At 42.5% G+C, this 22673-nt stretch overlaps 1 protein-coding gene and 1 pseudogene across 1 annotated transcript in view; both read right to left on the reverse strand.

Moving 5' to 3' along the window:
- Positions 1-9375: 9375 nt before the first annotated feature.
- Positions 9376-10424, reverse strand: LOC129324015 (uncharacterized; annotated as a pseudogene).
- The window catches only part of HDAC4 (histone deacetylase 4), a 173261-nt gene continuing 160454 nt past the window's right edge, over positions 9867-22673 (reverse strand). The window contains exons 25-27 of the mRNA XM_054970213.1: positions 18378-18462; positions 15375-15519; positions 9867-14164 (exon numbers count right to left, since the gene is read on the reverse strand). Coding sequence (XP_054826188.1) covers positions 14125-14164; positions 15375-15519; positions 18378-18462 — 270 coding nt within the window. The 3' untranslated portion in view covers positions 9867-14124. The remainder of the gene's footprint in view (positions 14165-15374; positions 15520-18377; positions 18463-22673) is intronic.

Raw genomic sequence — 22673 nt, forward strand, 5'->3', positions numbered from 1 at the left:
CTCTATTCAATGTGATGCTGTGGGATCCTCATGCCCACATGGAAGGGAAACATCAAAATGCATCTCCCTGGTGGGAAAAAGCACGCATGCGGTGTCTTGTTCTTTTCTCACTATTCATTGACATTATAGACACAGTTCCCTTCACCCGCTGGTCAGTCTTCAGTTTTAGGGTGCCAACCCCCATCTCCCAAGCTGGGAAAACAGCAGGAGGTTAGAGGAGTCAGCCAGCCACTACTCCCTGTTCACCCCGAGGAGTCATCTCTGTCCGAGAGCTGGCTGACCCGCCCCTCTGCCTGCTCTAGGAAGCTAACTTCCATCACCAGTGCTGTCCGCCCCTGGACCTCTCCCTCTTTTATAGGTCTGGGATCTCCCAATTCAACAGCCCACCCACGCTTGTGCTGTCTCCAAATCCCACCCTACATCACCCTATCTACTCCTGAGGATGAAGCCCATAAAGTCTGCCGTCTGCCATCCCTAAATGGTGCCTTCTGTCCATACCTACTCTGCCGCCATTCTTCTGTATTTCTTTGCAATATGGCTTAGGTGACTTTTGTTATGGCAACCCCCACATAGCACTGCGGTTCTCCTTTATGCATCATTGTGTTGTATTATGTTTCATTAGGGAAAAAGGAAGAACCAGAGAACAATTATTGGAATGCGTGCGATACTTATTTGTATACTTTTCTTTCTTTTTCATTAGACTGTTCAGTTTTGGAGACTGGAGTGGAGCTGAAATGTATCCGTATTTGTAGCTCATGAACTATTAAAAAACACCCCCAAAGACTGGTCTAAAGGAATCACTTCTTGCTTTGAACTCCTGAAGTGCATTTAGAGAGAACAGAAACACAACACCAAAGCTCCGGGGTCTGTAAGGTTGCTACATTTCTTCCTCCAGAGGCTGAATGAAAACACAAAGAAGCTATTCAAAGTTGTATTTATTTTCTGGAGTGTGTGTGTGTGTGTGTTTAACAAAACCAGGAACACATTAACAGGATAATAAGTTTGAATTTCAATTTCTTTTTGTATTTTCAATTAAAATCATGTTGTAGGAAGTAATATTTAAAATTAGACTGAGGCTCTTAGGAAAACAAACTTCCTAATTCTACATTATTTATTTTACCTCCAAGGAAGCCCATACTACAAATTCTTCTTTATCTACCCATCTTCCAACTTTGTTCATTAGCATCTCCCTTTTGCAAACTGTAGAGTGATTGTATGCTTTATTTTTTTTAAATGTGCAAAGATTCTGTACTTTTCTGGCTTATAAAAATTAAAAAGATACAGTTAGGAAAGAGACGTTTGATTTGTTTGTTGATTTTATTAGTCAGAAAAGATAATAAAACATACATAATTTCATACAGTATAGGTTACAGGGAGCAGGGACAACGACCATAGTCCCTCTGTGCATCAAATGAGTTCAGAAACTGCTTATGTGTTCAAACATTATTAAAGGCACAAAACAGCCAAAATTAATCACTTGCAAGTTTTTTTTTCCAATTGGGAAATCTTTTACTTTAAAATCCCATAGTATGTGCAACCCAGAGATTCAGGAGTCCCCAAAAAGACACCCAAGTGTTGCAACATAGAAAGAAACAAAAAAGAACCCCCCCCCTGAAAACTTAACCATCTGGAGTAACAGGGTTTTAAAAAAAATTTGGCATGTAAAGGACTAGTTTTGAAGGGGTCCCTTTTTGGCTAGTTTCAGTGTGACAGACTGTGTGTAGTTGTGCCTTTCTGCGCTACAGCAGCAAAGATGTTTCCAATCTTGAAAACTTTATACTTTTTGCTTTTTCTTTCGCAAAGTTTTGACGTTTTCCTCTTCCGTTGTTATTATTTCCTATTCCTTTCTTACTTTTATGTTGTCTTTGCCCAGGATTCCCAATACAGGAGCGCTGATTCCAGCAGCCCCATTTTTTAGGCTTGCAGAATTACCTGCCCAAGGAATTTGACCCCCCCCCCCGCCCCCGCCCACACACATTTGCCCATGGTCTCTACAGACACAGGGGAAATGATGAATTATGCCTGTTATCTTTTTATCTTCTGTTTATTGGTCTCCTGTGTAAATAGTTTTATTATTATATGTTTTATTCTGCTGGCTAATGACTGTAAAAACAATTCAATTCACAGGGGAAATGGGCAGACCATTCTCTATTTAATTTTTTTAAATTAATTTTTATTCCAATTCAAACATTTTTACATACAAATAAGTACAAAATGCTTTTAATACATTGGAAGTAAAGCTTAACTTGAACCATATACAAAAATCTGATTTACTAACAGTGTGTGATATATCTTGCACGGAATTGACTTTTTTAGATAGCAAATTAGCATTGTGAATTAAGATTGAAAAATAAGGTTGAAGGAGGTTTTCCTGTATTCTTTATAACTGTACATTTTATTATTTGCTGCTAGCTTTCAGTATCTATGAGTGACTGATATGGTGACTTAAATATTTGCGAGTCGTTATTTAAAAGGTAGCTTAAGAATGGATACCATTTTTCTAAAAAATTTGACAATTTGGAATAGTTTTCTGATTGTTGTAATCAGAACATTCTCTATTTAATCGTGGCTTCCACTGCTCAGAGTTCTATGAAATTTGATGTAACACGGTTGGAATAAAAGCCCAGGACTAAAAATGGAATAAATCCTAATCTTGAGTAACCTACCCATCTATATAAATTTAATGGTCCAGCCCAGAGAAGCAGGAATCACAAATCAAACACATGCAAAATTCTTCTGTCTTATTTCATTCTGATGAAAATTTTTACAAAGTGGTCCCCTTTTACTCATCCATAGCTAAATAGCTCCTTTATTATATCATGTCATGTAACAATAAAATTCTGTAAACAAACAAAAAATCAGAAATGTGGATGTCTAAAATGCTCATTCCATTTTTTACACATTGAACAATTGTCTTCAGTGCCCCAGAAATATTTTCTCACAAGCCCCATGGATATGAGTCTCATGCCTGATGCTCATGGATCCTCATCAGGTGCTTTCCTCGGGGAGAAATCACAAGAAAAGCGCAGATAGAAGCCTTTCATTTTGTTCTCTTGCTTTTGTTATTGCAATAGAAAGACACACACACACACACAGAGACTCTATACTGCAAGCTGTAGACACATGTATGAGGTATTCCAGTCCTGAAGGATATGAAGGTAGGATAGGGTTGCCAGCTCCAAGTTGGGAAATTCCTGAAGATCTGGGGAGAAAGAAACCTGGAGAAAGTGGGGTTTGGGGAGGGAAAAGACCTTGGCATGGCATAATTCCATAGAGTCCACCCCCCAAAGTAGCCATTTTCTCCAGATGAACTGATCTCTGTGGCCTGGAGACCATAGAATCATAGAGCTGGAAGGGGCCATGCAGACCATCTAGTCCACCCCCTGCCCAGTGCAGGATTAACCTAAAGCATCTCTGACAAACATTCGTCCAGCCTGGACAAATATTCGTCCATTACCAGTTGTAATTCTGGGAGATCTCCAGCCACTACCTGGAGGCTGGCAACCCTAGGGTAGGACTTTGCCTTCTGTTCTCCTCCCAAAGCCTGCCCTGCTCTGCCCAGTTTCCCCTTGAAGTCTGAGCTCCCCTTCTTGACTGCTGATCATCAAATCTTATCCTTTGTCCTAGCAAACCTACCTGGAGATCCTCCTCCTCTTTCTTACCTGCCCAGATACCTGGCCTTCTGTGTGACCAAATGCCTTTGCCTTGTCAGTCTTCTTCTTCCTCATGCTACTGTTAAATGGCTGCTGAGCCAGATTCTTTCACTAAAAACTGCTGTCATTGTGTGTTTGGAATCTTTCCCATAGACTTTAATGAACATGGGTGCCTTTCACTAGCTGATTCCGCACACGTTGGATAATGCACTTTCAATGCACTTTAGCTATCGTTTGGAAGTGGATTTTTTGTTTCACACTCAAAAAATTCAGTTCCAAATGATCTCTAAAGAGGATTGGAAGTGCATTCTCCAACCTGTGCAGAATCAGCTACTGTCTGAAAAGGCATAGGGGCTTGATTCTATCTGTGTGGAATTTGGGTGGGTATGCCTGCAGTGCAGCATCCTAGATCTTCTTTACCGTCTACAGAAGTGTGAAGTGGAGAAACACTGAAGTCTTGCCCTGTGCCTGTCCTTGCCAAGTAGCTCATGCTGTTCTGGTATCACCCTTAAAACAATGCCCATGGCATACACCTCTGGCATGGCTAGGTTGCCTCTAGCATTTAAATGGCAGAACCAATAGTAGAGACACCATGAAGGCATTCCAGAGGGAAACAGGGCTTAAGAATGTAAGAAGAACCCTGCCAGAACAGACCAGTGGCCCATCTAGTCCACTATCCTGTCACACAGTGGCCAACCATTTACTTTGTAAGGCCAACAACAGGGCATAGAGGCCAAGGCCTTCCCTTGATGTTGCCTCCTGGCATTCAGAGGTTGGCTGTCTCTGAATGTTTCCTTCAGTCAACATGGCTAGTAGCCACTAGTTGACCCATCCTCTACGAACCTGTCTAATCCTCTTTTAAAGCCACCTGTGGCCATCACTACATACTCTCGTCCTGCCTGGATTCCGCTTCGCTTCAGCTTGTTCTGCCTTAGTCATCTGACCGCAGCCTCAAAGTACCGTTTCAGAACCCAAGATGGATCCGTCTGGAGGCATGGGTGATGAAATACAGAGTTGGGCATCATCTGCACATTGATAATACCCAGTTCCAATTCTTCAGACGACCTCTTTCAATGGCCTCGTATCTATATTGAAGAGCATGGGTGAGGGAATTGAACCCTGCGGCACTCCATAGGACATATTCTACCCAGTTGATTCTGCTCCTCTGGTGGAAACTCTTCGTGTGTGAAAAGACTCGGGCTACTCCCTTAACACCAACTCCAATCAATGTATAAGAAGGGAGCAGTCTCTAGATCAAAGGATGCTGAAAGATCTAACAGTAACAACCAGGACGACCATCCTGTTCCACTGAGTTCCCAACCCAGGCCTGAAACTGGACTGAAATGGGTCAAGGGCAGAAATCTGCAAAGGGGCAGCCGTGTTATTCTGTTATAGCAAAATAAAAGTCCAGTGGCACCTTACAGACTAAAAACATTCATTTCAATTATGAGCTTTTGTGAGTCACAGCTCACTTCTTCAGACAGGTGAAAGGAAAATCATACTGGGAATTCTTATGGGAAATATGTCGGGGAGGGGAATAGGAGGTGCTGAGGCAGAGAAACTTGGTGTGACTTTTGCCATGAATCTTTCAAGTGTAAATTCTTAGTGTAAGCGGAAAAGGGAGGAGTTGAGGTAGAAAGTTTAGGTGTGTATCTTGTCATGAATCAACAGAAATCCATTACATATAATGGATGATGACAGAGGTCAGTATTTCATACAGCCTTCTTCGTCAATGAGGCATTCACCAGGATGGGTATGGATCGAGAGCTCAAGTGGTGGCTTTCACACTCTGAAGGCAACATCAATCCGAATGTATCCATAACAAAAGGACAAGCAGGTGCTTCGGACACTTTAGATACCGGAGCTCCTCTCAGCTTGGCCTCCAGATAGGAACGAATGAGATTGATTTTGTCATCAAAGAACTTTACAAAAATATCACAGTTAAGGGCCAAATTAAGATCATTGGCAGGGTTGGGCTTGGGTGTTATGTCATGAACCAGTTGAAACAATTGAACTGGGTAAGAATCTGTGGACACAATGGTGGCAGAGAAGAATGCCATCTCTGTTGCCACGATTACCACTGTATCGGCCTACAAATGGGCTCTCTGGCATGCTTTGTCTGATTTTTCCACCCATGTCACTCTAGTCCTCTTCCAGCCCACTTTCATATCCCCCACCTCCCTGGCAAACCATGGTAGTGAGGATCTTTTAGGGAGGAGAAGAGGACACCAAGGAGCAACACTGTTTATGGCGCCATCCAGTCCATCATTCCATGCAGCTACAAGGGCCTCCATAGAATCACTACAGAGGCTCTCAAAATCCCCCAGAGCTGCCTGGAAACTAACAGGATCTATTAATTTCCAGGGGCAGACCCTCCAAATAGGTCAACTACCTCTGCAGGAAGAGAGGTGGCAATCTCAACTGTACTTTGAGAAGATCAGAACAACAGCTGCATCTCCAGACCCCTAATCAGATCCTTTCCAAGCTGTTCAGTGGAGAAAAGAAGGTCCAGATTTTTTTTTTCATGTGTTGGGCCCAGCACAATCTCAGAAAGACCCATAATTGTCCTAGTGGCCATGAAGCTAGACCTGACAAGGCAGCCTTGGCATGGATGTAGAAATTCCCGAGGACAATAATCCTTGGTGTCCTGAGCACCAAACAACCGATTGTAGAAATGAGGTGTGCATGTCTATATGAACTGCAAAGTCCAGGCAGGATAAGGATGGGGGTTTCTCCCCATTGACATAAAGGCCCAGGGTGGCCAAATGGTGTAGGAAAGATGTGACGAAGAACTAAAGCATGAGAGGAAGCTGTCAAAAGCCAATTGTCTATGAAAGATGGCTATCCTGCAGTACCAAAGATGTGCTGCAACCATTGCTGTAAATTTGATGAAGACCCTTGGGGTGGTAAAGAGGCCAAAGGGAAGGACCTTGTACTAGCAGAGGGCATCTCCCACAGCAAACTGTAGAAATCAGAGTGTTATGAACATGTAGCAGCTGTAGCATAGTGGTTAAGTGGTTCGGCTGCGAATCAGCACTCTACTGGTTCAAATCCCACTTCTGCCATGAGCTCAGTAGGTGGCCTTGGGTAAGCCTCTCAGCCCTACCTCCCCAGCTGTATTATGGGGATAATAACCACACTAACCTGTTCACAGCTCTGGATGAGGCACTAATCTGTCTAGAAGAGTGGTATACAAGTGCAGTTGTTATTATTATTTATTATGTGGAAGTATGCATCTTTGAGGTCAACAGAAGTGAACCAAGCTTTCTATGCCAGATGGGGGAAGGATAGATTCTGGAGTTGTCACTGAACTTCATGGGTCTGACGTATTCTTTGACTTCCTCAGAAATGAATGGGATGGAGACTTGCATCTTTTGGGGGGCGGGGGGGGAGTGAAGTATCTTGAGAAAAACTATGGAGAACCAGTGTAGTGTAGAGTTAGTGTCAGACTAGGATCTGGGAGACCCAGGTTTGAATCCCTACTCTGCCATGGAAAATCTCCGGGGAACCTTAGGCGAGTCAAATACACACAGCTTAAACTACTTCACAGAGCGGTTGTGAGGATAAAATGGAGGGGAGAATGCTGTACACCACTTTGGGGCCCCAGTTCTTTTAACTAGCAGTGCCTGCAATAGACCTTTGGACCTCCTGCACACAAAGCAGATGATGCATTCTGACGACTGGTCTTTACGACGTGCCTGCTTTAGTACTCAAGGGTACGTATGCAGGGGGGAGAATCCTCCTTTCAGGCTAAGGAACTAAGAAATGAGCTTGGTTAATTGAATATTGAGCCCTAAATCCAGCTACTTCAGGTGGTAAGGCTCGTTTCTGTAAGTGCTACTTAACACAAACTAAAAATTTTAATACTGAACCTGGGATCTTCTGCATACAATATATGAGTCTCTTGCCACTGTGTCACTCAAGGAAATTTCATGTTTTAACATGTGATTGCTATGGGGCCTTGCAGCAGCTGCAAACTCCCTTTGGCAAGTTAGAATCACAGCAGGGGTCCAATTAGGATTGGGAACATGATGTAGGAGGAGTTTCTGTCTCCCCCACCCCCAAACACCACCAGGGCTGAATTTAGGGAGGGGCGGGGGGGTTGTTTGCCCTGGGCGCCGCCAGAGAGGGCACTGGGTGGGGCTTCTGGGCGGGAGTGCACAGAGCTGGCAGCAGTGTGGGTGGCAGTGCAGGAGGGCTGGGAGGCCGCCTGTGCCGCGCCAATGGGGTGGCTGGTGTGCTGGCGGCGGCAGCGCAGGTAGCTCTGCAGGAAGGCTGCCCATGTCGCCCTGGTTGCCTGCTGTGCCAATGGGGCAGGCGGCTCACTGGGCACATGGAGCTGGCGGCAGCATTGCGGGTGGCTCCGGAGGGCTGGGAGGCCACTTGCGGTGCCCTGACCACCTGCCAACGGGAGAGCTGCAGCCCATCGTGGGAGTGCTTCCAGGGGGCAGCTGCTCCCGGCACGATGTCATTTCCCGGAAGTGATGCCATTGCATGGTTCTGGGAGTGCGCATATGCACTTTGTGCACGCACACATGTGGTAACAGGGGCACCACCTGACAGGAGTTGCCCCTGCTGCTGGCAACCCAAGATACAGTGCTGAGCACCACACAAATGCTAGAGATTGTAAGCAAATCACCCAATACTCAAGCATACAGATCTCCAAAATAATACTAACCCATCAGATGGATCACTATAGCTTCCTGTCAAAATCTGATTTGAGATGACATCTGAGCCAAGAGAAGTCCTACAGCAGGGGGGCTTGCTCCATCCCCATGGGTACCTAGTTACCTTTGGATACACATTTTATTTCACTTATGTCCTCCTTGTTGCTGGATGACGATTCTTGGATTACATCCAAGATGGAGCCTGTCTGCTTCTTGGCATCATGACTCTGGGTCACTGAGTGTTCTTGGGGGTAACAATCTATTATTTGAACCTATTTGAAGTATATGGATTCTTTCCCTCCAAAACATATATACTGACACTGTTTCAGCCCAATTATTTAGCGAAGATACAGATAGTTGTATATTTGGCAGACATTTTGAATGCCACCTTACATTGTATGGAATTTCCACCCAGGAATATGTTAACATTTGTTGTGCGTAGTAACTATGTGTGGGTGTTAAGCTTTAATCCAATGCCTCACAATCATTCCCTAAGCCACCAGACTATCTGGGGTGTGCAAATGGAGCTGACCTGATTGAATGCTGCTCCGTACAGAATAATTCCCTGTATATACAGGCAAGAATCCCTTCTGCTGACATCTAGCATGCAGTCATATAAGCCCCGCCACTTCACTGGAGTGATATAACCAAGACACAAGTTGCACGCATTCATGAAAACCAGTTCTTAGAAAGAATAGGTTGGATCCAGTGGGATGGATTTCCATCAGCAGAATGGGACTTCCTCCCCTTCCCCATCTCGCTGAAGCCAAAGACCACCCCCCTCAATGTTGCTCCTTCGGAACCGGGACAGCACAAGGGGTGAATCTGCAGTGTTAAGGAGAGATTCAGCAAAGATTCCTCTGCTGCTTTTAGTGGAAATCTACTGCTGGATCTTATGCAATGTTTCCTTTTTTTAACAGAATGTATCTGCAAAAAATTTCCTTCACAAGAACTCTGAAGGAATCATGGACAGGAAACAGAAGGCGTTAAGTAATTTTCTGGTGCAGGGATATGAGTGAGTCAAACAATGACAAAGAACACAACAAATACGAAAATCAGCAACTACAGTAGAGAGAGTACTTTTTTCTTTTCACTTTTTTCTTTTTATTTACACCACAAGAATAACAAGTTGTCATAATGTGGTACAAAATACTGGACTTCTATTAAAGTTGAAATTGAAGTTGGTATTATCAGAGAAAGACACCATTGGCCAGTAAAAAACAAATGAAAACAAAACAACAAAAACAGGAAAGTGAGAAAGCTAAGAAACAAAACTTTCAACTCCACCAAGTAAAGGAAAAAGGTCATCAGTAAATTTAAGTACAAAGAATATGCTAGCGTCACTTAAAGGGTTCATACAGTTAAGAATGAAACTGTTTAAATTACAGAATAAACTGGTAGCTGCTACCAATGGTGACAACATACTGAGCATGTATAGGTATAAAGCAGACTATAATAGAGTTACAACTTTTGGTACTACATATCTGTAATAAGCTCTTGGGTGAATAGTTTTTCAACCCATATATATATAGCGCCTCCAACGTAGAGCACCAGAAGTGTTAAATTCATTCATACATACATTCATTCACTCTCTTTCTCTCTCTCTCAGATCCTTTTAAATCAATATCAAAGACAAGGTGAAGCTGGGAGGACCCCAGGCTCAACTATCACAATGAAGAACTTCATTTCCTGCTGATATAAAGTTGTGTTTGAAACCACAGTGTTTGTACAGTACATCACTGCTTAAAACTGAAATCTATTCAGACATCATTCCAAGAAATTAAAAACACGTTAACACGGCTGTGCTGAAGAGTTTGCTCTTCAAGTCCTCGTCGTTTGCATCTGAGAATACAAAAAAGGTTGGCATAGGGTTGTGCCTGCCGTATCCCTTTCATGCCTAAAGGAAACACACAAACACACAAACACACAAACTCCTGCCTCTCTTACCCCCTTTTGAAAACGACACAGGCAGTTTACTTGGGTGTTCTGTGTAGTTTCCCCTGGAACATTATTTCTACATAAATACAATAAACTCTATTATTGGTTTGTCACAAGTGCTAGATATTTTTTTTCTTAAAATGACAAATGTTTAAGTAGTCCTTTTTAATTTTTACAATAAAAAGCACAGGTCCTTAATAAGTTCGGTAAGACAAACTGCCTTCCCCTCAATGCGCCTCACTTTTGATCGGTCAACATGACACAAAACATCTCCACCTTTTACTCTCTTGTGAATGCCATTCGAGGGGAACTTTTTTTCTCTCCAAAGCTGCCAAGTGTGGCGTGCAAAATCTGTATACAATATAAAGACATGCCAACCTAACAGACCATGCAACTTCAAGGTGTAGGAAACTTAAAAAAATATATTCATATATATTTTATATATATTTTATATATATCAACGCCCATAAAATGTGGGCCCAAAAAGTTTACAAAAGGAAGAATGGAATGAGTACATGACTAATAAAAAGGAATGTCTGTGTATAGAAAGTAAAATAAAACCAAATACTTGATTATTAGTACTGTGTACTACAACCTAGGAGTCACTTCTGGGTAATATAGCTTTAAGATGTTCCTTCTTTTCTAAATTGCTACAAAAGAAAACCAGTATGCCACCCAAGTGTTTTGGAAGCTGCATTAGTGAAAACATCCTCTAGTTATCTTGCTGGTGGAACTGAGTTACCTCATTTCTGTATATAAAAATGTGGGAATGGTAGGTAAGTACCTAAATCAGCTCGTGCTTCACGGAGCTCATAAGCATTCCCATCAGGTCCATATTAAGTAAACTCGTAAGAAAAAAAATCAAGGCTACAGTGGTACCTCCCCAAGTCTCATGAGGCCAATGTTCCCTTTCCATTGCACTTAAACTGTGGAGGGAAACCCAAACCTCATCTTCGTGGGAGATTATACAACTATCATTTTAAACAGATGCAAGAACTTTGGATTGTGGGACAGACAGTGATGTAACAATGTGCTTGACAAAACAAATGAAGAATCTTAAAGAAGCTATTGGAATAGCTTGGAAGCTACAACTGAAAAGTCCAGATCATCAGCTCAATACCATAAAGCTGTGTATGAATCATTTCTTGCAATGCGAAAAGTACATAACATGAAAATTGTTGTTGAAAGTAAAACATGTTTCAGGCTGAAATGATTATGGATGCATTAATGTTACCGACAGTGGTAAAAGGGCTAGATCAACAAAATATATGATCAGGTGATTCCACAACAAAAAATCTTTTCAGATCACAGCAGCAAGGCAATCCTTTTACAAAATATATGATTTTATCTTTACTGTCAAACTATACTCTCAGAGTATGCTCCTGGCAGTTCTAATGCCAAAAATAGTCATCAGTTTGAATATACTTGGATTAGTAAGAACTCAAATATTGTAGTGTATGTTTAAAAATTATATTTCTGTCTTAAAACGCTATCCTGCATGCATTCAGATGTGTTTTTGTGTTTTAATTCTCACAACTCTGCTCTTCATGGAATGAATTCTTTTCCAAAAAAAAAAAAAATAAATTACCACAAAGTGACCCTGTCATTATTATAACACAAAATAAAAGGGGTAAAGGTAAAAAAAAAATACCTCCAGTTATTCAGAAGACGAAGCGACACTACTTGAAAAAGAACACACGACTGCAGCCTCCTCCAGCCACCTGGGTTCACTACACAAAGTTTAGTTTCTTATTCTGAGGTACGCCTCCCCCCCCAGACAAGGCAACAGGAGGAAGGATGCGGTGGCAAGGATCAGTACTCCCCCTGCCTGAAAGATACGATTCTTACGTTTCACTGTGAAATAGTCTTTCTACAGAACTTAAGTTTAGGAAACGTTCTGAGTATTTGCATTAGTGTTAACTGCACCAACAGCGTTTGGCAGATCTTCCACACGGTCACTTAAATTATTAATGCCTTTAACAAATCTCGCCACACTCTATAATGAGGATATATGATACGTCACTCTTTGTAATACTAACATGTCTTAAGGTAAGAAAGCTCCGTATTTTCTTTATATAGCATAGCAAGTGTGACTGAAAAACTGAGGAAATATACAGTGTTTCCTGATATAACAAAGAGCTTAGAATCCTTCCTTTCATGAAATGAGGTTTCTGACAGCGAAACCCAACAATTCTCAACCATCCCACATGACTGTGAAAACTGTTTAAATTCCAAACACATAGACCCCACCCCCCCACCAATGTGCAACGAAAGATGGCACAGGTTCAGACAATGTTTGGAAACAGCGGTCAAATGGATAGCATAAATGAAATGTCATGTAAATAAGACATGAGAAAACTAATATAAAATGAAGCAAATACACATTCACAGAAAACTCATTTTGCCAGAAGAGGATCAAAGTTAAGAACCTTAAATTAAAATATCAATGTTTAGGGTAGTTGCCCAGTGGCTAAAATGTTGGCATTCTGAAAACATTCCAAACTACAGTCTGAAAATGGTCACTTTCAAACTAGATTACTTTTCTAAAAACCCTTACATTCCAGTCCACAAATAAATCTTCTGCAAGGGACCTTCCAATGGCTACCATTGTAATCTGCATTTATTTATATATTTTCTATAAATGCATATAAATACTTAATCAAAATTTGTAAGTCATATTTCTAAGCTTGGAATACATTTGGAATATACATTATAGATATACATTTATACATCTATAGCTAAAATATTAAGCAATATCTCATGCTACTTGCTTTTAATGAAAAGCATTCCAATTCTTTTAAATTGCAGTCGAGTCTCTCGCATGCTTTTACAACCAAATTGATAGTTAAAATGGTTATACATAATGGGTAGGAGAAAACACTGGAGGTTTTTTATTTTTAAAAATGGTTGAATTTTAGAACCCCAACAGTATTTGCCACTTTACTGGCAACTACCTTAATATCATTTTAAACAGCAATAAACCAAAACAAAACAAAATCCAAACTTGTTTTGGAGACGCTCCGGCCACTGCTTGCTTAAGTAATCGTGCCAGCACAAATCCAAGAGCCTGGCTGGCTGATTGCAGTTCTTCGCCTACCCTGCCAGAGGAACTGCTGTGGAGTTCTTTTTTAAGGCATTGTTCCTCAAAACATCAGGGAAAAAACAGTTGCCCCAAATCAATCCAATCTTTATTTAAAGGCACAACAAACTCTTCAGGTGGCTTTGGAGATATTAAAGCCAATCCCCTTTCTGGGCTACTTCCCTAGTTTAACGTTCTTCCTCTCCACATGTTTATTCTGCTTGTATATAGGTATCTATATAGGTAGAAAAATCTAAGTTCTCTTTTCACCCTTCATATGAAAAAAAACTCCTCATATTGTTTGGGTTTTGAAGAGAATGTCTGAATCACAGAGAGGCAAAAGCCACATTTTTTTAAAAAAAAAAAAATTAAAAAACTTCCAATATGGGTTGAGTGGTCTGAAACAGAGGGTAATCAAATTTTAAGCACCAGTTTCAAAAGAAAGTTGTCACATCTGTGTGAAATTTTTGATTTCTTAAAAAAAAAATATTGGCAATTCTGCCAAATACTTCACTGATTTCTTGTCTCTTATGGCTCCGAATGAGGAAAGAACAAGAATGCTCAGTGCACACGTCTTTAATATTTCTGCTCTTTGCCTGCATTTTTCCTTTTCTATAAGCATATTCTGTACAGCTATGAAGAGATTTTGCTTTCTTTCATGCATGGCTGCCTTTCTGTAGTCTGGAAGTAAACCAGGACTGGATGCAGGAGTAACAAGAGAAAGCTTCCTTGAAGAGCCTCAAGACAAGACGAACAAACAGGAGAACTCCAGCCCAGAAGATGAGTGCTACAGGGGAGGGTCCTCTTCCATGGGTTCCTCATCTGCCCTATAAACAAACAACAAGATGCAGTTGGACAGAGCTAAGCGTGAGAAGGTGACAGAAAAGGGATGCTTAACTGTTCAAAAGAACCTGATTTCAAAGTGAAGCAAGCCTCACAACTACTGAATTCTTCTCTGACTCTGGTAAGTTGGAGCCAGAGAAGAATTCTCCTTATTCCCTGGAAGCCCTTTTTCATTTCTCTGCAACTTGTCTGCCTGACTGCTGGGGAAGTAACAGCAGGCAGCTGAATGGAGAAGAAATCTGTGCTGCCTACCTCCATCCACAGAAGAAGGGTAATTCTGGGTGGGACGCCTAGACCTCCATGGCACTCTGATGAGATTACTGGATGCATCCAAGTTCTCCAAATCAACCTGACAATAAAAATTTCTTGCACATAGCTGGGCGTAAGGGAGCTCACCCATCACTAGGACAAAGTCAATTGACTGATTTGATAGACTTCTTGTAAGACTGGATCCAATCAACTGCAAACAGGTGAGTTTGCAAGAGGTGCTTCCTCCTTTCTCATTGCAGCCCTCTGTGCTCCCCCCAAAGCCACTTCCGAGGGAACCCTCAGAACAGTATGGGATGAACCACAGGAGCTGCAGCAAGCAGGGGATCACAAGTCAAACCACGCTCTTGTTTGTAGAAGCGCTTGTGCAGGAGTGAGGAGAGGTGAAAAACAAATTTGGTTTTAGCGTGCTTCAAATTATGCAGGCCACAGAATGAAAGAATCAAGATGTTAGAAGGGATTTCTTGGGTGTCAAATCCTACCCTGGCAATGTAAGGATTTGCTTTGCCCTTGAGAGTGGCCTAACTAGCTGTACTTTACACACTCTAAGAAATTGTTAGGGAAAAATTCCGTAACTTTCACTGCCCAGTTATTTATTACTCTTTCAAAGTTAATGTGGCTGCAATCTAAGCCCCATGCCTCTCACTACAATGTAGGCCTTTTCATTTTCAACATTTTAAAACTGCAAACGTTATAATTTTACTGATTTTTCTTTATACAGGTGGAATACCATCCGCTATTCTTTTATGCTGCTCCCTTGATTTTGCATTTGGAGCCTCTGTGCATTGCTTTCATTTTTCTTTAAACCAGGACACTAATCCACCCAAGGGCTAATTAGGTACAAGTGGACTGGCAGAATGACTTCCCACTTCCTGTCTAAAATATCACTGTCTGACTTGGAACTGGAGAGAAAGGAAGAAAACTCACTTCTTGTCAGGGGGTGGCTTGACTCCCACTGACAACGATGCCATGGCTGTTACAGTTTCTGCTTCTTCGTTCTCACACTTTTGCGCCTCTATCAAAGAGTAGCCAACCGTTGAGGAATAACGCTGGAGTGAGTGCCAGTACTTGCCTAAAAGGAAAACACAAATGGATGTACCATCATGGCATTCGTAGCTATTTGGTATTGTTAAGAATCTAAGTTACCAGCCTGAGAGTGCCATTCTATGCAGGTCTGCTTGGAATCCAACTTCTGTGAGATTTACCTCCAGGAAAGAGTCTTTTGGAGTGCACTGTTAGTCATGCCTTGAAATCAGTCAGCTAAACATCACAATCTCACTTCTGTATTGACCTAATTATTCAAGAGGCCAGACACGGATGGTCAGAAAGGATTGTTCTGTGGTTTTCACAGAAATGAGTTCAGGGGAACGAGGACATAAAACACTTCAGATATGTTTGGAAGTAAGATACTCAGTAAGGAAGGAAGGAGACAGATACTTTCAGAACCTCCCTTTCTGTTTCTGGAACAAAAGAAAACTGGAGTCCATTGGCAACTTAAAGTCTAAAAACATTTATTCTAAACATTTATTCTAAAAAAATTATTCTAATGGGTCAGAGCTCATTTCATCAGATGCATGAAGTGTTCATCCGTTATGCATTCACATATTAATAAATGCAGATAATGTGGTATAGCGTTTAGCGAGTTGGACTAGGATCTGGGAGGCCCCAGTTGAAATCTCAGCTCTGCCACGGAAGTTTGTTGGTGACGCTGGGCCAGTCACACGCACTTTCTCTCTATCACAGGGTCACTGTGAGGATAAAATGAGAGAGGGGAGAACAATGTACTTGTAAACTGCTTGGGGTCTTCAAAATACAGGGTATATATATATATATATATATCTAAAGAACCAATAAACAGATTCAGTTAACTTTTAAGATGCCACTGGACTCCTATTTTGGTGCTTCAGGCTAATATGACTATTCATCTGGAATTTTCAAGTTTCTGGGATCGGCTATATTAGGGTTGTTTCCTTTTAGGTTGAAGGCAGTGGTGTGATAACTAATTGAACAAGTAAAATGCTAAAAACAAATTCTGCATGTCAGGTTGGATCCTGCGATGTGCCAGCTGTAAACACTGATAGCAGTGGGTCTTCCCAGCTCCACGCCCCCGCCCCCGCCCCCCCCCCGCAGCCATTATGATCACAGAAGTGTGGGAGTTGTGTGAAGTAATAGCCCTTTGGGTCAGGGGGCTACAGTGGGGAGGGGCTTGAAGTGAAAGGGTGTCCTCCTGCCTCTTGCATGAGCGGATCCCCACACAGACCTCACTAGCTTCAAGATCATAGTAAAATTCTTTTGTTAGCTTAGTGGTTCTAAGATCACCATGATTAAAAATGAAAGTAAAAGGAAGTGGCTGATAAGCAGTTGGTTTGTTTGCCTGTCTTAAAAGAGATTCACCATGAGCCAAATTCACCATGAAGCGTAATAAGTAGGGTTGCCAACATCCAGCAGGGGCCTGGAGAGCTGGAACTATGACAGATCTCCAATCTACAGAGATCAGTTTTCCTGGAGAAAATTACTCAGTGATTCTATGGCATTAATATGTACTGAGGTCCCTCCCCTCCCAGGCCTCCACCATCAAATTTACAAGAGTTTCCCGATCTGGAGTTGGCCTATTAATAATCCATATAACACACTTAGTTGGCTTCCAGCACTTCACTTTTCAAGACCAGATGTCAAACTTCTGTAGGATTCAGATCCTACATTTGAGTTCCACACTTACCTGAGAGCTCCTGTATTCTGAATTAACATTATACCCTTCTGAAGCCCCACCAAATCGCAGGTATTTCCCAGCGTTGAGTCAGCAACCCTAATAGGGAGGGGTTGAAGGCTTCTCCAAACCCAGTGAGTTTGCAGAAGCGATTTTTAGTGCCTTCTACCAGTAACCTTTAGAGAAAGGTTCAGGATCCTTCTGGGACACTGTAACATGTTGCAAAGGGAACTTCAAGCTGGAACAGAGCAGGAAGGTGGCACTGGCCCAAACTGACTGCTCCTCAGCCTTGCACACACTTTTGCACTGCTCTGGGAGCTTGCAGGACTTGCACAAGGGTGGTGGTGGTTTCAATTTTTTTCAGTTCTTTCTTCTTACAGCAGCCTCTCAGCCACTATGTATTTTGGAGAGCCCTTCCATTTTTAGCAGCGGATTTTCAGGCATGCAGGGATTGCTAGGGGAAGGCAGTAAAAACAGGTTCCATTCACAGTCTTGGATCCAAACTGTTTCCTTATCTCCCTTAGTTCACTTTCTGACTTTGGGTTCTTGTGGGATTTTGTTTTCTCTTATGGTTCAGAGATTTTTTTCCCCTGGGTTTTTTTTAGACAAAACATTTTTGCAAAATTTCTTTTTCTGAAGTGTTCTTAACTAATACTCAGAGGGGGGGCGCCAGGGTTTTTGGCGCTTGTGGCCAGCCGGCCGGGCGCCACCCCCCCGTGCGCGCACACCGGCCTACATGATGACGGCATGTGTGACATCCTCGCGCACGCGCGCACACAAGCCGCCGGCCCGATTGCTGCAGCAGGCGGCTGGGATGGTGCGCGGATGGCCACCGAGCTCTCCAACTCGGTTGCCTGCGCCGCTGCAGACGCCTGCCCGCGGCTGCTGTGCCCAGCCAGGGGCGTGTGATGGCGGTGGCGGCGTGGGGCGGGAGGGATAGGAGGCTGCAGCTCTGTGGTGCGCGCTCCCGCCCCCGCGCCTCCTCCGGCGCTTCCTCCGGCACTCCACACCTGAGGCCACCGCCTACCTGGCCTCAATGGGCGCGCCGGCCCTGCTAACACTCTGTATGTAATTTTGAAACGATCCATCATTTAGCATGTAAATTGTAGGAAACTATTGTTATAAAATTTCACTTTTAAGAATAATTTAATCCCAAAATCAACTATTGAATGGCACCCTCCCCCCCCCACAAAAAAAACACCCCAAAAGCAGAAACCACTCACTGTGTATCTCAATGACTTTGTCGATGGAATGCAGTGCATTGGCATTTGCTCTTTGTTGTAATATCTTTTCAGGGAGAGGATCAAGCTGAAAAAGTAAAACCCAACGTAAGTCCTCGCAATATGTTTTAAAAATATAATTATCATTATTTCAACAATGTATGTACCTTTCCATATATATGAATATGATTCCCATTCAAGTGAGGTGGTTTTTACTCCTTGTAAGGCTATGCCTGATACCTGCCCCTCTCTCCCATTCCCAGTTATCATCCCCAACTATGGCTACAACTACCGTGTACACGTGGCGGACCCTTGGAAGCCAGCTAAGCACTTCCTCAAGACTCCTGTTCTTCACGCCCTTGCCTTTAGAGGGGAGGGAAGTGGCAACTGAAGACAGGGCCTTTTTAAAAGTGGCATTTTGCAAGCAGAATGTCCTTCCCCTTAAGGTTCCTCCTGCTCATACGCTACTGTCTTTTAGATGCCAAGCCAAATACGTTTCTGATTACTCAGGCTTTTAATTAAGGGGCTGCTCTTTTCATACCATTGGTATGGTGTGCTTTTAAGCCTGAACATTTCATTTTATAACAACAACTGCATTCGATTTATATATGATTTATATATTTTAAACTGCTCAATAATTTATGCTTCTATCTGATCTGTCTGAGTATTAATGTTTCATGTTTTCGTATTATAAGATGCCTCAGGTAGATTCTGCGAAGAGGTGGCATAAAAATCATGGACAATCAAAGCGTGGTAGTTATTATTATGTCCTGGCTTGATAATGCCATCTCACACAATGACCACATTTGGTTTCCTGTAACTTTAGCAGATGAGTAGAGAAAATGAATTGCATCAGGTGTCCCTACTTCTACGCGAGGGTACAAGAATCTACTCTATTTAAAGGTACAGGAAGCCTTGCGGCCTAGGTCATATCTGAAATGGTTATTCATTTGCACAAGTCTTGCTATTGCGTTTGGTTATTCAGTTGCACAAGAAAGTCCTGTTGAAGTGTAAGTAGTCTGTAGACAGAGGAATAGGCTTAATATGTGCCTGCCGAAACTCTATGTGCCACTCTATGATGATTCCTAGTGGACTGACATCACTTCCAGGATTTTTCCTGATGGTGCCCTCCCACCCTACCCCCATCCCTGACTTCCATTGGTTTCCAAGCATAACTTAACCCTAGTTCAAATACAGGAGGTGGGTTTTGCTATTATAATTAACTCAAGACTAGATTACTGTGTCTGATGTGTTATGTATTGTCTTAAACTGGAAAGGATCTTAGCGAGTCAGGATGTTTGACTGTACAATGAACCTTCTTGCAAATGGGTATCTGTCACCTTACTTTGCATTCTACTTATTATTGTTGCCATTTTATTTCCAGTTTGGTGTAGTGGTTAAGAGCGGCAGGACTCTAATCTGGAGAACCGTGTTTGATTCCCCACTCCTCTGCTTGAAGCCAGATGGGTAACCTTGGGTCAGTCACAGCTCTCTCATAACTCTCTCAGCCCCATCCACCTCCCAGGTGATTATCCTGAGGATAGTAATAACACACTTTGTAAACCGCTGAGTGGGCATTAAGTTGTCTTGAAGGGCAGTATATAAATTGAACGTTATTATCAGTCTGATTCAAGATGAATGTTTCCTTTTGCCTTACTGGCATCTGTGTTCCTTGTATGGGGTCAAAGGAAGGCAGGGGGGTGCCTTTTCAGACCCCTTTCTCTTGGTCTAGGGTCTCATAGTATACTACAAATCTATTAAGTTCCTGGAATAACACTGCCTCCTTACCCACAGCAGATGCCTTCTTAACTTGCCGCGACATTGATTTATTTATTTAATTTGAAGGAACTGTGTGTCAGAGGCACAACTCTGGCCATGCACAGTTTGAAGCTGCCTTTCTGGTGGGAAGAGGTTTTCATACCTAAATCCTTGCTCTAGAAGTTTCTGAATTGTTGGTTCTGTGAATGCAAAAAGGCTGCCAGTGTGAATGCATAGACTACCACTCAAACAACAATTACAGGTAAACAGCTTGTCTTTCTGGGGGATTTCAGCATCCATGTGGAAGCTTCCTTGATGGGCTATGCTGAGGACTTCAAATCTATGAGTTCAGTGGCAGCTGGTGCTGCTCAGAAATGGTGATGCTACAAGCCCTGCCCTGTGTGAAAAACTCAGTCTAGGGCGTCTATCACCAGGCAGATGAACACCTCTACCAGCTCAGAGTAGGTACCTCTTTGGAAAGCTAGGTCAACAGTATACCAGTAGGTTATCCTGTCAGTCCCTAAAAGCCAGCACAATGAATATAAGTCAGGTCTGGCAATTAGTTTGGTGAGTCTGGCCAGTTTAGTGTAGTGGTTAAGAGTAGTGGGATTCTAATCTGGAGAACCAGGTTTGACTCCCCACTCCTCCACTTGTAGCCAGCTGGGTGACCTTGGGTCGGTCACAGCTCTCTCAGCCCCACCCACCTCACAGGGTGATTGTTGTGAGGATAACAACAACACACTTTGCAAACTGCTTTCAGTGGGTATTAAGTTGTCCTGAAGGGCGGCATATAAATCATATGTTGTTGTTATTAACTGCACTAGGAATCTGCAGGAGAAAGATAGCCAGCACCACCCCATCCCCCCAGTATGGGGCTGATGAGGGGCTATGAATCCAGCTGTTGTGGAACAGCTAACACTTAAGAGAAATAACAATGCAAAAGAACCTTGATAGGTCGGAAAGGTGAGCTGAAACTAATACAATGAATTTTAACAAAGACAAATGCAAAGTTGTGAATTTAGGCAAAGAAAGTCCATTGCAGAGATGGGAGTGTGGTAGCTTGACTTAACTGTGAACATGAATCAGAAGATAGATCAAGATGGGCAGCCGTGTCAGTCTGTCTGTAGCAGTAGAAGAAGGCAAGTGTACAGCAGCACCTATAAGACTAACGAAATTTGTGGCCGGGTATGAGTTTTTGTGAGTCACAGCTCACTTCTTCAGATACTGCTTGATGTGGTTGGGGTGGTAGCTAAAGGCACGTAGATCTCTTTGCCCATTTGTTGGTTTCCGTTATAACGTGGTATTTATGTGTCCTTTGTGTATCCATATTGTGGCGTCCAGGAAGTTTATCTCTTGTGTAGAGTGATTCATAATCAGATTGATGTTGGGGTGGAAGTTGTGGAAGGCCTGGTGAGATCTCTCAAGGGCTTCTTTGCCATGGGTCCGGACAATAAAAATGACATCAATAAATCTCAAATAAAGGAGAGGTGCCAATGGGTAGGAGTTCAGAAAACACTGTTCTAGGTCTGCCATGAAAATGTTGGCATACTGTGGAGCCATGTGGGTGCCCATGGCTGTGCCACTGATTTTGAGGCATAGGTTCCCACCAAATGTCAAGTAGTTATTATGGGTGAGAACAAATATGCCGAGTTCAGTGGCAAGATCCGCTGCGGTCTTGTCAGCAATGATGTTTCTAATGGCTTGCAGTCCATCCTGATGGGGGATGTTGGGTGTACAAGGACTCACCTTCTGAAGAAGTGAGCTGTGACTCATGAAAGCTCATACCCTACCACAAATTTTGTTAGTATTATGAGCCAGAAGATGATGGAGCTACAAGGAAGGCCAGTGTGATTTTAGGCAGCTTTTAAATAAAAACACAGTATCCAAGTCATAAGCAGTAATAGTTCTACTCAGATGGCCTTATCACATCTTGTGTTCTGTTTCTGCTACACAAAGTATTCATTTACTTTGTTTATTCCCCACGTTTCTCCCTAATGGGGACCCCAAATGGCTTATATTGTTCTCCATTTTATCTGTAAAACGACCTCGTGAGGTAGGTTAGGTTGAGTGCATGAGATCACCAAACAAGCTTCCATAGGCAGAGCGCGGATTAAAACCAGGGCCTCCCAGATCTTTGTCTGATACTCTCTCCACTGCACTACACCAGCATTATGGAATCTGGAAACTGGCTTTTACAGAGACACTGAAAAGTTCCTGTCTGAAATTTTAGGTAGAAATTTAACATGTTATGTTTCAATGATTCCTCAAAGAATTCCACAGAAAAACCAACCAACCTGGCTGTTTGTAATCACCCCAAAAGCTTGATGGGTTTATATCACAATAATATATCAAATGAAGAATGTTGCTTGAAATAAATGTACACAATTTTGATCCAGCAGTAATTTTCACTGAAAAATGGCATTTCTGTCAGCAAAGCACAAATTTCTTGCCTCCCTAAAGGGAGTCAGAGTTTTGCAGCAGTGAGGGGGAATGTATGAGAGCCCTCTCCTATCCGCGGAAATCCTCTGCTAGATCCAACCC

The sequence above is a fragment of the Eublepharis macularius genome, chromosome 1, assembly GCF_028583425.1.
Source record: "Eublepharis macularius isolate TG4126 chromosome 1, MPM_Emac_v1.0, whole genome shotgun sequence".
NCBI classification, from domain to species: Eukaryota; Metazoa; Chordata; class Lepidosauria; order Squamata; family Eublepharidae; genus Eublepharis; species Eublepharis macularius.